The sequence below is a fragment of the Electrona antarctica genome, assembly GCF_951216825.1.
Source record: "Electrona antarctica genome assembly, chromosome: 3".
Taxonomy (NCBI): domain Eukaryota; kingdom Metazoa; phylum Chordata; class Actinopteri; order Myctophiformes; family Myctophidae; genus Electrona; species Electrona antarctica.
This window is the reverse complement of record NC_136808.1, coordinates 44,972,149-44,987,118: the sequence shown is the minus strand read 5'-3', so window position 1 is coordinate 44,987,118 and position 14,970 is coordinate 44,972,149. Positions and strand designations below refer to the sequence as shown.

The following is a 14,970-nucleotide window of genomic DNA, read 5'->3' as shown; positions in this document are numbered from 1 at the left end:
AGACTCTTCACATACTAGAGCATGTCTGAAATAAGTGTCAGAGCTGAAATAGACATGTAAATATGAAATAAATGCTTAAACATGTAGTTAGGTGTAATGTTAGAAACCACAGAAGTGAACCTTTCAAGCCTGTTTTCTCAACTCGGCTGTTTTCTGCAAGACATAACTCTATAAGCCATATCTCCAAAACTGGTGGGTCAAACTGGACAACCAATATCTCTATTTGAAGCTATGATTCCCTGCTTTCATATGGAAATCAAATGGCAGTCCCTCAGTCAAATGGACACATATGGTTATTTGGTTAGCTTCCACCATAAATAGCAGTACTCATTTCAATGTCACTTTGTTCATCCCTATCCCAATTAGTGTTTGACAACCAAATCTCAAAAAGGAATTGCAATTAACTTTGCTTTGCACAATTGTTGCAAAAGGACACATACCGTAGTTTTTGTGACCTTTTCTTCCACCATCACGCCAAACTTTCAATCAAAGTGAGATTTTTAGGCATTGGCAGAGGTCTGCAGATCTTTCAAGCTCACAATGTAACACGTTGTGAGCTTGTAGATCAGCTATCTTTGCACGACAGTTATAAGACAAATACTAAAAACGGGACCGAGTATAGAAACAGCAATGGACTGTGTAATAAAGCCTAAATTATGCATTGTGATTGTGAATCAGTTAATTCCAGCAAGCAACAAGTTGCATGACAAAGTAAAATTTAGGCTGAAGAGTGAGGCCTCATTCACACATATCAAACACCAATCAAGAAAATGTTTGGTCGTTTTTTTTGGGCCACCACAATGCTTTTCCAATGGGAGTCACATGGTTTGACCAAACATTTTTGTTTGATCGGGTTTGGTCAAACCATGTGACCCCCATTGGAAAAGCATTGTGGTGGCCCAAAATACAAAAACATTTGCTTGATTGGTGTTTGGTACGTGTGAATGCCTGACAGATCTGAAATTCAAAGACAGAAACAGAAGTTTCATTACAATGATGTTAACTTGAGTCTTTGATGCATTTCATCATAAATCCAGATTCGTTTTATATCCTGGGCACGACAAGAACAAGTCACCTTGACAGAAAACATAATATATAGTTTAGTTTAAAAAAAATCTTATTTCCAATGTCCTTGGGACAGAATACATAAACAGAACATCCATTATCAAATTATGAAAATATCAGCACAGCTTAGCAAAGCCTTATTTCAGACATACTTTTCTATACGAATGTAGATTAGGGGGCAGGGCAGTCAATTATTTGTTTGTTACATCACAGTGTGAAAGGGCTGTATGAGAGCGGCACTGAAATAAATAGCTTAATTCAACACACACACACACACACACACACACACACACACACACACACACACACACACACACACACACACACACACACACACACACACACACACACACACACACACACACACACACACACACACACACACACACACACACACACACACACACACACACACACACACACACACACACACACACACACACACACACACACACACACACACACACACACACACACACACACACACACACACACACACACACACACACACACACACACACACACGGTTGCTTCTATTAGTCAGGGTAATGGGTGTTCTGTGCTTTTTGTGAGCTCCATAAAACGCATCAGACTTGTGTGTTGCACTTTCAATCACAGCCGAACCTCACTCGGTAATGAGTCTCATGTATGGTTACTGCTATTGGTTAACAGTCTCTTCTTCGTGGGAGAGTCTCTCACTCTTTGGGCAGCACAGTGTGTATGGACAGGCACGCCACCTGGCAGACATACCACGTCAGGTTCACTGAAGGTGTTGTGGCACAGGTGACATCCCTTCTTTTCTGATACAATCACTGGATTTCTCCGCTCTTTCAGCTGGGAGAGATGGCATATTAGAAAACATTATATTCAGTTGATTAATAATATTATCAGTTAAATGACCAAATATTAATTTCACCTAAAACATGACAATCTTTGAAGTTGTATTTTTTTACAATAGGCTAATTCTTTATAAATGTGTGTGTGTGTGTGTGTTTGTGTGTGTGTGTGTGTGTGTCGTGACTTGGCCTGTTGTAGCGCCACCATGACGCTGATTTGAAAACTGTCAAGTGGCATTTCTTCCTCAGCCTAGTGGGAATATGCATGCAGTTTCACCGCAATCGGATGCTGTGTTGAGGAGTTGTGGCGATTTGTACAAAACGGGTACAAAACGGGTTACTCCTGAAAACTTTAGAAGCCAATCGTAGACAATCAGGATGGATTATGAGAAATCAAACAAACCCATCTTGATCACATGACTATTGAGAGCATGTGTACCGATTTGCGTGAAATTTGGATAAAGGAGTAATATTAGAAAATGTGTTTTACATATGTCTGCTATATAATTAATTATATAGCCTACATTTAACAAACAAGCTTGATTGACATTTGTATATAGGTCAATACAAAAACTGATACGAGGTCGATGATAAAACCAGAAAGGCACTAAGGCTTCTTTACATCAGGTATAAAGTAAAAGGAAAATGTGACAACCGTATGGAAAAAGGAGCAGAAGAACTGGGAGGCGGAGGGCGCGGGGGGTGTGCTGCCCGGGACAGTGTGCGTTGCAAGTCCTTGGATTATGGAACCTGAAAATGGCCGCCACTGCTATGCCCTATAGGGCATAGCAGTGGCGGCCATTTTCTGGTTCCATAGACCCAGACCCATTAATTTTTCCTATTGGGATTTCCAAAAATATTTAGATTATATATTGTATTTATATCAATTATTTTACTTTAAGTTGAGAATCAAGGCATCCAGGATTCTCATGACCATAAAACATTTGATTCTGTTAAAAATAAATGTACCGTCTCCGGCAGGCTGAAGGCATGGCGGAGAGTATGTTTTGCACCACGTACGTTCATCCGTGTGTGTGTCCATCGTCCTCTAGGGTGCATAGGCCTCCTCTAGGGTGCATAGGCCATTGCCAAATGTCCTCCATTTCACTCGGCATTCAACATTCCCACTAGGCAGATGAACAATTGCCACCATTTTCACATTGGCCTCTTAGAAGCGCTACCAACAGGTTGATTTTTTTTGTGTTTCTTCTGTATTTTAAAGTTAAACTAAACACTTATGAACAATGCTGATGTGCAGACTTTCATTCTTGTGTGTGAACCATCCATTTAAATTTGTCATGTTAGTTGTGCTCACCCTATCATGTTGTAGCTGAATGTTTTCGGAGCGTGCCAGCCCCACAGCAATCTGGGAGGTTCGGCAGGCATGCATACTGGACCGAACAGCACGACCCAAAAAGGGCTTCAAAAGCTGCAGCGACCAGCCCTCAGGAAGCATGCTTAGTACCCGACACGCATCAAACACCTCCCCATGGCGGTTCAGCAGATCCACTGCAGCCATCTCCCGCTCTCCACCACCACCAGCTATCCTGTAGGTTCCGTCAAGGTTTCTGTCTAGATAAACCGCCAACAGGAGGTGGAACAAGTGTTGTCGGTAATCGGAGCCTTTAGAAGTAGCGGCCCATATACAGTAAGCCTCAGCCGAGTGAAAGTCTTTGAGCTGATGCACCAAGATCTGCAACGCCTTATCGTGCTCTTCCTGTTTCCCATGTAGTGTTGCACGCTCTAGCAGCAGCTGCTCAGAGTGCTCCAGCTTACCTAAAACAGAGTGAACAAGGGAATAATCAGGGTTTAAAACCTGCACTAAGATCTCCAAGAAGTCCTCGGACCAAAGTTTTAGCATTTGTCTTTAGATCTTTAGCCATTTACAGTATATGACAGTTGTCTCACCCAAGAGCAATTGTACACTGTACAGATTTGACTCCCTGAGCAGAGCCTGCAGTTGTTCCCTGGCTCTAGTCACCTGCTCCTCGGGTGATGGAGACCGGGACATGAGTGACAAGACCCTGTCAAGGTAGAGCACAGCCAGCTGTGTGTGGAACTTCTCCTTCTACAGCCAGAAAGGAGAGAAAGTTTTTGTAACATTCAGAAAGTTCCAGACTTCCAGCACATTTCTGACTAACTGCCTCAAATACATGTGCTTTTTCTAGCAGTGTTAAGTATATCCGTTTCCTATACCTGTAACCGTCTTTCGAGCACCAGGTATTCCAAGTAGACCAGCAGGGCCTGGCTGTGCTTCCCCAGGTATGTGATGACGTCGTCAGACGTCGTCAGGGTTCAACTCACCTGACTGGTTCTTACTTGCAGGTCTCTTGGTGAAGATCTGGACACCTATCTGAGAACACAATAAAAACGAATCAGTTGAACACTCCGTTTTTCCATTTCATGAGAAATAAAAAGTGTCAAAAGTATTCAGTCATCTTGAAAGTTAAAAATTGTCTTACAAGTGGTACTTTTTTTGCTGGCATTTTTTGCTAATTTCAGAATGCCAAGGGCAGAGAGACAAGCGAGACAAGACTATGGTCAGTGTCGAACCTGTGGCCTTGTGCTCTCAAGGTGCATATGATCTGTGCTGAGCCACCAGGTACCCCCTTCCAATTGGTATTTTCATTTATTGCAAACGCTTGCTCCAACTGTACATTTAGCATCAAAACCAATGTTGAAATAAAATACATTTGTAGTTTAACATCAGATATTTTAAAGAACATTTAAATATCCTGCTTGCATACTTGGAAGTTTTCAAATAGTGCCACAGATTCTCAATGGCATTGCAATAAGGACTTTGACTGGGGTGGGCCACTGTAGGAAATGAAACGTTTTGCTCTTGAGCCACGGAAGTCCAATGTTGCTTTGGCCTTGTGCCAACGGCTGGATGGGAACTGTCGTTCCCTGAGGTCATCGCTAGGGACACAGGCATCAGTAAGCAGGAACTGGGGATGGCAATGAAGGACCGGGAAGTCTGGCGTGTTATTGTGAAATCCACGATCTCGACCGAAAAATGATGTGGTGCTTGTGTCCTGCTGAATGGTGAACGCTATCCCAAGCATTAAGTTTTTAGCTGAAGCAGGCTCTCTAGATTTATTTCCAAGTATTTTGCTCCACCCATTCTTGATTTAATTTGACAAGATGCCAAGCTATGAAACGCCCCCCCCCCCCCCCCCCCATGCTTTGAAATCTTATCCCATGATTTTTTATTTCAAAACGGTGCTTTGAAATCTTATCCCATGAGTAATTTTCTTCTTGATGCTTCTTTCTGGCCACCCTCCCATACAAGCCAGTTTTTGGAACAGCTCTCTATGTATTGTTGTACCATTATCAGAATTTATGGATCTGTATTACATAATCTCTAACTTCACTATGGTCTTGGTGTTTTTAATTTTTTTTGTCTTTTAAATAAAAGGTCATGCAAGCATTTCTTTGTAATCAAGTAAGATGTGAGAATTCAAGGGTCTGAATACTTGTACAACGCACATGTGCAACTGACTTGCACATTTGCATGAGTCATATTTTAGAAAACAAAACAAAAAATCTAAAAGCAGACAAGTTACAGTTACTGTAATATTAGAAAAGTCTATTTATTTATTTGAATGTTATTTTCAAAATACATTTAGGTGTGAGTTACATACCATGGGATCTTTCCGCAGGGCCCAGTCTGCGTACTTCCAGACTAAATCCAGATTTGTACAGAAGCTAAGGAAGTCCACAACATACTCATATAAGTCTGATCTTGTGGTGTCCTGCAGTTCCCCATCTACTACTCGTATCCACATCTAGAGGGAGAAGTCATTACAGAATGTCACATTGGTACTGCAGATTTCATAGGAGACCTGTTAAAACCATTTCCTTTCATACCTGTAGTGCTGCTGAATCCTGCCCATTATAATGATAGAGGAGTCCAAGTGCAAAATATCTAAAAATGAGAAAGAAAAAGTTTCAAAAATACGTTCTCATTATCTCCTATTTTTGAGGGGCACTACCCCCTCCTACATCCAGCTTTTGGTTAGCATCCACAAAATTTGTCTTAAACAAACATTAAATTCCGATTGACAATGAATGGAGAATTTTATGTCAGTGTCTGAGCAAATAGGCGTAGTATCTATTTTACGTCATGCTGATGTACGACGATAAGAGCGCCCCTCACTTCACACGGGTGTGATATACTCAACACCTGATTAAAGTGAAAAGAACACAGAAACAGGACTCCACCAGGCCGGGTTGCCTACCCAGGTCCCACAATCTTTGGAAGTCGGTGAAAAAGTAGACATAATCTCTAGCCTTTGGCAGTCCGACCTGGTGGAGACAACAATGAATGGCCTGATCTTTTAGCCCCAAAGTAGCAGTTGCAATACCCACTTGTGATATTTTTCTAGCCAGGGGGCACTATCTGCAAGCAGACAGGCATTGTCGGAAGCCAACAAGTCCAGTAGGCTCTCGTGGTCCTGCTCAGCATAGAGCTTCAACAGTGCAGTGTCAACGTCCTCTATACAGCCGTTGGCCACCTCTGTGCTCCGAACCTGGGAATGCAGAGATGGACAGAACGGTGCAAATTCACAGTTATGCAGCGACAGCAACATTTATAGTTACAGGATGCATGTTCTATAAAGGCTGTTACATCGGAAGTCAGTGTATTTTCAATTTGGTTTACCTCTCCCAAGTATGTGATGAGGAACCTTTTGCATCGCAGCACTTTTTCCAGATCCCCCTGAGCCAAGTGGTTGAGGTCGGCAAACTCGTGAAGGGGAGGGTGACAGCGTGTGAAAGAGGAGGAGGCTGGCAGCAACAATGGGTAGAGAGAGATCAGCTCCCGCACATCCAACTGACCCTTCCTGAAAATAAGAAAGGGCCTAATTAGCCTACTTCCTATTTTTGAGTGGTGTAAACGAATACAAGACAACTCACCCCGGTGCTTGCCCGTTTTTCCTCCCGGAATTTTCCCCAGTGAGGGGGATAACTTTGTAATATGCTATTGGCTGTTTGTATTCTTTTTGGACAAATATAAAAAGATACTCCTGTGGAAAGGCTATATTATTTTACTTATATTGACCCTATAAACAATTTAGTATTATTTAGTATATGTAAGATTTTTCCCACTCAAATGGTACCTCGTCAGATAATCCCCACATAGCCTACAACAACTTCTGTGAACAGACTTCACTGTAGTAGCTTTTCATAAATTATATTTGTACTTAGGCTGTCTGCTGCCGTGAAAGTTTATAGTTAGATAAATTCAAAGTCCAGCCGTCTGCTGTCCAGCCTCTCCCACCCCTCACTGGGGAAAATTCCGGGAGGAAAACAGAAAAGGGGTGAGTTGTCTTGTTACCGTGTAAACCACTCCTACAACTGGCTTTGTTAGTCTGTCTGTCTGTCTGTGCAAAAAAAATCACACCCGTGTGAACTGAGTGGTGTAAGGTTTTATATAGCATGATCAGCTGTGGTCTGACGTAATGTCTGACGTCCGATGTGAGGTATTATATAAGGTAAGGTATTATATAGCCTGATCAGCTCTGATCTGACGTAATGAAATCACACCCGGATGTGATTTCACAACTGGCTTTTTTTGTGCAGAAAAAATGACCATGGTTGCTACGGTCATCCAGTTCACCCGGGTGTGATTTCATTACATCAGAAATTATTTTGAACATAGCAACCATGCTCATTTTTTTCTGCACACAAAAGCCAGTTGTAGGAGTGGTTTACACCACTCAAAAAGCCAGTTGTAGGAGTGGTTTACACCACTCAAAAATGAGCATGGTTGCTACGGTCACCCAGTTCACCCGGGTGTGATTTCATTACGTCAGACATTACGTCAGATCAGAGCTGATCAGGCTATATAATACCTTACCTTACACCACTCAGTTTTTAGTTAATTAATACATTGTGATACAGTACCTACTTAAATGTATTTTTGAGTGGTGTAAACCACTCCTACAACTGGCTTTTGTTGAGTGGTGTAAACCACTCCTACAACTGGCTTTTGTGTGCAGAAAAAAATGAGCATGGTTGCTATGTTCAAAATAATTTCTGACGTAATTAAATCACACCCGGGTGAACTGGATGACCGTAGCAACCATGGTCATTTTTTCTGCACAAAAAGAGCCAGTTGTGAAATCACATCCGGGTGTGATTTCATTACGTCAGACATTACGTCAGACCACAGCTGATCATGCTATATAAAACCTTACACCACTCAGTTCACACAGGTGTGATTTTTTATCTAGGACTGAGTTAAACAGATCCAAACGTCTAGGACTAATCTAATAGGAATAAACGACTAAGGTAAACTGTATAAATAATAATTTCATATTTCAGACCCTTTCCACACGAGAACGGCTTGGGCTATTACCCGCACAAGTTTGTAGCCGGCATCAAAGTTTTGAGCGTCCACATTGCGGTTATGTTAATTATGCATGTCGTCCAGACGAGAGCGGTATCGCTCCGGACACCAGAGAAAGTTGTAGTAGTATAGGCTCTATTAGAATAGACATGCATGTTGATTTAGCCTATATTGTAAAATATACATTTCACACATCATGACATGAAAGACAATGGAGATGACTTGACAGTGAAGATCCTATCCAAGATCCGATCAGCAGAGAGAAATTATACTCAAACAGTTTATAGTTGAGGTAATTAAGGCATTCCAAATAAACTCTTGGCCTGAGCGATAATGAAGATCTTAATCACAGAACGGAATAAAATAGAAGACAACAGACAAGTCTCAGCAAAAGCTAAAAAAATAATAACCATATAACTGTCGACTCAAACCCTTACCTAAAGTGTTCTTTTGCTTCTAAAAATTGAAGTTGGCCAAACTGTATGAAGCCAGCCTGTTGGAGGATTCTTTTGTGCAAAATCTGTAAAAGGAAATTGACAAGTAAATAACAAATTGCCTATTTTTTATGTTATATTATAATTATATATACACACAAGAAAGAAAATTATATATTTATATGAATGTATTTATATTACAAAAAAATATTCTGTGTTTTAAGAAGTGTGCATACAGTAGCACATCCATCCATCCATCCATCTTCAACCGCTTATCCGTAGTCGGGTTGCGGGGCAACAGCTCCACCAGAGTGCTCCAGACTTCCCTCTCCAGAGCAACATTAGTGACTTCCTCCTGGGGGATCCCGAGACGTTCCAAGGCCAGTGAGTCGATGTATTTCCTCCAACTGCGCCTTGGTCTGCCCCGGGGTCTCCTCCCAGTGGGACATGTGTCGAGGACCTCCCTAGGGAGAGTCTGGGAGACGCCCGAGAGGCATCCTAACCAGATGCCCGAACCACCTAAACTGGCTCCTTTCCAGGCGAAGGAGCAGCGGTTCTACTCCGAGTCTCGCGACCTTATTCTTTCAGTAGCACATGATATTATGCAAATGCATACCTGGAACTTGTCTTTGGGAATGTTTCTCTGGGCTCCCTCTGTGAGGGTAAGTGCCTCCTCCACTCTGTGACTGGCCAGCAGATCCTGGATCTGTCTCTCCAGAGGCAGAGGCACTAGAATGTACACCGCCTTAGTGGAAGCCAGAATCACCTTCCCTAGAACACACACGCAATACAATGCACAGGTCAGACCAGGGATTCTCAACGTTTTTGGCTGGGGCCTCCTGGAAATGCTTTGGCCCGGGGGTCGCGAGACATGGCCAAAGCATTTCCGGGGGTCCCCAGCCCCTCCCCACCCCCAATACAAATCATAAATGAATACTGAAACCAGATATAATCATTAAGGAAAGTTTATGCATGTACTATGTAAACTCTTCCATTTTCCAGCCATTCATTAAATAAAATGATTAAAAGAAATGTATTTTTTTTTTTTTGGAAAATAATTTGGGGACCCCTCAAAATAATTTGGCGACCCCCAGAGGGGTCGCGACCCATGGGTTGAGAACCCCTGGGTCAGACCACCATCTACCCCTCCATACACCATGTTCCTAACCAAGCCCTAGACTTTTCTGTGGGATGGACAAAAAGGGGGCAAAAGAGATCAATGTGCTCATGTTAAGATGAACAGATCAGGTACAAGTAAATAATGTAAAATAAAACAAAACGTGTGTAAGGATACCTTCAAAGTCTTGTAGAATGTGTCCATCCCTGAATGAGAGTGTCTGTTTTAACTGCTGATCCAGCATGCTGTGCACGGTGATGAAGCCTTCGTCTAGGGCCACCACGTAAGGAAAGCACACAGCTGCACCAATCACACTCTCTGCCCAGTTCACAGGGGCACGCTGGGACACGCCTTCTGCATTGGCAAACATTCCTGGTGGTATGTGGGAGAGATGTAGGGGTTGCGTTGAATGTAGGGGGTTTTGGAGTTATTTTGGAAGACAAATATTCACTAGCCCACAGATTTTCAATCTGGGGGCCAATTTGGAACATAAATGATATATACAGTAGATCAAATAAAATTCAGTACATATTGTTGTGCCAGTGTAGCTAGCCACTGTCAACCTGCCTCCCTATTTTTGGCATGTCATTATTATTGTAAATAAATGGTAAATGGTGCATTTATATAGCGCCTTTATCCAAGGCGCTTTACATAGATTCTGCATTACATTCACCCATTCACACACACATTCATACACTGATGGCAGCGGAAACCATGCAAGGTACCAACCAGCACATCAGGAGCAATTAGGGGTTCAGTATCTTGCTCAAGGACACTTCGACACCAACTCTGGGGGAGCCCGGGTTCGAACTGGCGACCTTGTGGTTACCATCCGGAAACTCTACCCCTGAGCCACCGCCGCCCATTGTACAATATTTCAGTTTTTCTGAGCCAGAGGCTGCAGCTCTTTGTGGAGATTACTCTTGTCAAAGTAAAATTCAGAAACAACTCTATCAATCTATTTTTCAACTTACATCGATGCTATGAGCCTGGGTATAGTACTATATAGGATATTGTATTTTAGCACTAAAATAGCCTACTTTCCTACCCCTTTAGTGAGTGCAAGCAAATTTCCATGGTGCTTATTGCTTAAAACAATAGGACAGTATAATTCATGACCCAATTGAAGAGCTCAAAGTTACAGGCTTTCAAAGTTAATATTTGTCCGAGGCTTTAAAGGTCTTTAAATAAACTTTTTGAAACGTCTATGGGGGAAAATTAATGGGGAATTAGTTCATGGTGCCCTCGTCATTCTGAAAGGGGGTGGGACTGCGACTCTCTATGCCAAATTAAAGGAGCATTCAGTGATTTGGAAAAAAACCTGGATTTTCATTAAAGGTACAATTGCAACGGTGTGATTCTTCAAAGGTTAGTTGGTGAAAACACAGGCAGGGAACGGGAGTTAAGAGTTTAATTTATAACGCAGTCAACGTGTTAATGTGGTGCTGGGAGATAGTTGACCGTGTTGGCACTCTCCACCATCATCGTCAAAACACCAAATGAGGGAATATCCTTTGTTAGCATGATGGTGTTCCATCCCTTCAGTAGAGTAACAGAGACTTGTACAATGTATGCCAATGTGCTGTTCTGGCAGCTTGTGGTAGCCGGCCGTCACTGCTTACTGATATTTGCTTTGATATTTGCATTTGTCACCCGTCTGTTAGTGCCCGTCTGTATATATGATTAACCCATTTTGGGCGGGAACCCCTTTTGGTGTTTTAAGCCTTATATTATGCTTTAGCTGTTGAAAAATAGCAGATCTACAAGCTTGTAGCGCGGCACAAATCGTGAGAATTTGGCGCAAATCTTTGAATATACTTTCAGAGCAAACGTTTTAAACAACCCCAACATATTTTTGAAGTAACTCACCAAGACCACCAGGTGCAGCCAAGAGGAACTCCTCCCTGCCAATCCGTTTGACAATTGGCCTCCTTTCCTCGCTGTTATAAGGGAAGAGATCTTGTGAGGCTCCTGTGCTGTAGTTCAGGATCATGTATTGTGTGGCCAGGGCCAGGCACAGGAAGTAACCATCGAGGCTGATGGCACAGGGCTGTTCGGGTGTGGTCAACTCCTTCACCAGCTGAACCCTGTCCTCGTAAACCATGTAGATCTGCACTGTCCGCCGCCTGGACGAAATCACACCCATCTCCACACAGAATGGGTCTCCGTTCACCGGGTTCTCGTTCATGCAGAACGTTGCCACGCCTTTGATCTTTGCCCCGCCCCCCGCCGCAGAGGGCACCATCTCCAACGTCAACATATCGACGAGGAACACTACTCCGTCACATAGGACTATGAGACGCTCCAAAGCTGAAGCGGCCCGCAACTCAGCAACTGGTTTCTTCAGGCCCAAATACTTGTGCAGCTGCTTCTGAGCAGCATACGCCAGTTTCCCTTTTGAGGAGGTGACCTCGTCTAGGAGGAAGTGGTGGATGAAGCAGTCATTTGTGCCCACGTACAGGTGCTTGCCACAGCACTCGATACACTCGATATTGATGCGAGCCTTGTCACCCATCAGGAGGTCTCGCTCCACTGCGGGGACCAGCTCAAAGGCCTTCACACTCATCTCCACCAAGGCATCTACAACACTGTAGAAAACAAAGTACAAAATAACACCACTGAAAAGTTATTAAAGAAATTAAGGAAATCCAACAATAAATCAATACCACTATGGCTCTTATTAAAACCTTTTTCTATATTTCTTGTCTGAATAGAGAAGCCTTAAGGGTAGCTCTGGTCCATAGCTTAGCCCCTTTTGGAACCCTAGTTGACCTTTTCTGAAGTTTGGACGAAGGTAACCCTAGGGTCCCTGATCGGTTATTCCACTCTCCATGGGATGCGCAGATGTACATACTCTCTGTTCACGGAGAGCCACGCCGCCGCTTGAGTGTTGGTGAGATATTTCAAAGATGCATAACACGGCTATAGGAGACAACGTGTACGAAATCGCATTAACCGCCGATGCCGTTAAGTATTTTTAATCTTTTTTTTTTAAGTTTTGGCTTCTCTGAAATTCTCCCTTCCTCACTTCCCATGTCCCGCCTCCCACGACACAACAGCATTATAAACATCCTGCATGTACGAGGCCAATCAGAGGCAGTAACTAAGACACGCAGCTAGCCAGTCTCGGTGCGGGAGGCGGTACAATGGGAAGTCAAGAAGGAAGTCAAGGAAGTGAGGAAGAGAGAATTTCAGAGAAGCCAAAACTTAAACAAAAAGATTAAAAATACTTAACGGCATCGGCGGTTAATGCGATTTCGTACACGTTTCCGTTGTCTCCTATAGCGGTGTTATGCATCTTTGAAACATCTCACCAACACTCAAGCGGCGGCGCAGCTCTCCGTGAACAGAGAGTATGCACATCTGCATCCCATGGAGAGTGGAATAACCGATCAGGGACCCTAGGGTTACCTTCGTCCAAACTTCAGGTAAACTAGGGTCCCGAAAGGGACTAGTCCATAGCTCTAATGCAGAGAGCAGTAAGGCTATGGACCAGAGCTAACTCAAGGGTAGCTCAGCAATAGTTATTGAGGAAGGGCAAAGCGTTTGTCTTTTACCTGCCCATGCAGATTTTCACATCTTGTCTGGCTACCTTTCACCCACCACAACTATTTCTCAATCACTCACTCCTGCCCCAGTGGGAAGTAAGTAGTAGCCTATGCATTCAATCTCATCTGCCTTCTAATTTGAGTCCATTTAAAACAGCAAGTTTATCTGGTCGTATATTTGCCAATTGCTCAACCTGGTGTCAAATTTTCTTCTACTGGACTTGTTTGACATGTAAACAACAAGTATGCTTTGCCTAGCTAAGGGTGACTAACCTATTTTGGCAAGCCAACAACTCTTCTCTGGGTGCTAGTCGGTGCTAGTTCAATTAGCAGAGGCTCCACTGAAGTTAGCATCAACGTTTGCTGTCTGCATGAAGCATGATGAACTAAAGTTAACTAAACATTGTTGTAATATTATCTAGTCAGGTTAAATGTCAATTCCCACTAACAAATAAATCCATGTTTTAGGTATAGAACAATGTAGTCAACTCAACACTGCCTTGCTAGCTTCAGCAAGCTTGCTAGTTCGGCTAACATTAGCAGAGTCAGCCTGTGTTCCAGTGTGTTACCTACCTAGTGAGAGCTCAGCTGTGGCTAACGGGGAGGTTAGCAGATCATTTGATTGAGGAAGCTGTCAAAACATTACACCGTCCACTGACAAACAGTGGATATGATTCATTAAATTCCGAATGGTTGTCCCCTGGCCTCCCTTCCCTTCCCAGGGAAGATGCTCTGCACAGTAGATAATGATTCCTCTCTTCCTGGCTCTGGTGGGGTTACCCTCAGCTGATGCCGCTAACCACCCAGGCAACAGCAGCACACAGCACTGCAGGCCAACAAAAAAAATCACCACAAATGGGCGTGTCTTGTTTCTACACTCGCAGTCTGCACACATCACGTACCTACCTCGCGTCACCAGGCTTTCCACCTCGGAGGAAAACACATCACCTAATAAACAAGACAAAAATCACACTTTGGGAAGACTGACAAATTCTGCTAATTTGGTGAGTTCTCTCTTGCATGCTCTGCTTGGGTAAAACACCACCTCATTGGCGCTTGCTGGCTGCAGGTGCAGTTGGGGGTATGTTCAAGAGTAGCCATGAAACATGACTGTCATGAATAATCATGACAAGCGTCATGCACCATGGCTAGTTCAAGAGCAGTGGTTCTCAAACATTTTAATTTCAGGACCCCACGGGCCACGGTCCCCAGTGTGTAAATGGAACTACAATTTGCACACTCTCAGAGTTACAGACCTCGTAAGGGTCCATTTGGTTCCTGAATCCTAATTATCAATAATTCAGCATGGGAACCCCTTGGAACGAACCATGTACTTCAAGGATGCCAGGGGTCCTCTGTCCTTGAAGTGGTTCAAGGAGTTTAATTTTAGGATAGGTGGGCCCTCAGCCTATCTTAGGCAAACTGCAGGGGGTCAAGGGAGTCTCTCACCGAGGGTGCTTTCGTTTGAAACTACATTTCAAACGAAGTCAATATTAATACAAAAACTGTTACTTTATTGTTCACGATCCATGATTAAGCATACACAACAGCGTTCCACCATTTTCAATTCATCAGAACATTTAGAGAAATATAGGCCTACACTTAATTAAAAAAACAG

General features: G+C 43.2%; 1 protein-coding gene across 1 annotated transcript; it reads right to left on the bottom strand.

Annotated features, from left to right (window-relative positions):
• Nucleotides 1–623: 623 nt before the first annotated feature.
• On the bottom strand, nt 624–14,247 carry tgfbrap1 (transforming growth factor, beta receptor associated protein 1). Its single transcript, XM_079496155.1, is given in 14 exon segments — nt 624–1,899; nt 3,217–3,677; nt 3,810–3,969; nt 4,098–4,193; nt 4,195–4,254; nt 5,546–5,689; nt 5,772–5,829; nt 6,273–6,433; nt 6,565–6,745; nt 8,691–8,773; nt 9,304–9,458; nt 9,982–10,176; nt 11,674–12,392; nt 13,926–14,247. Coding segments are annotated over 13 exon segments (2,643 nt in total). The 5' UTR covers nt 12,371–12,392; nt 13,926–14,247; the 3' UTR covers nt 624–1,707.
• Nucleotides 14,248–14,970: the final 723 nt, after the last annotated feature.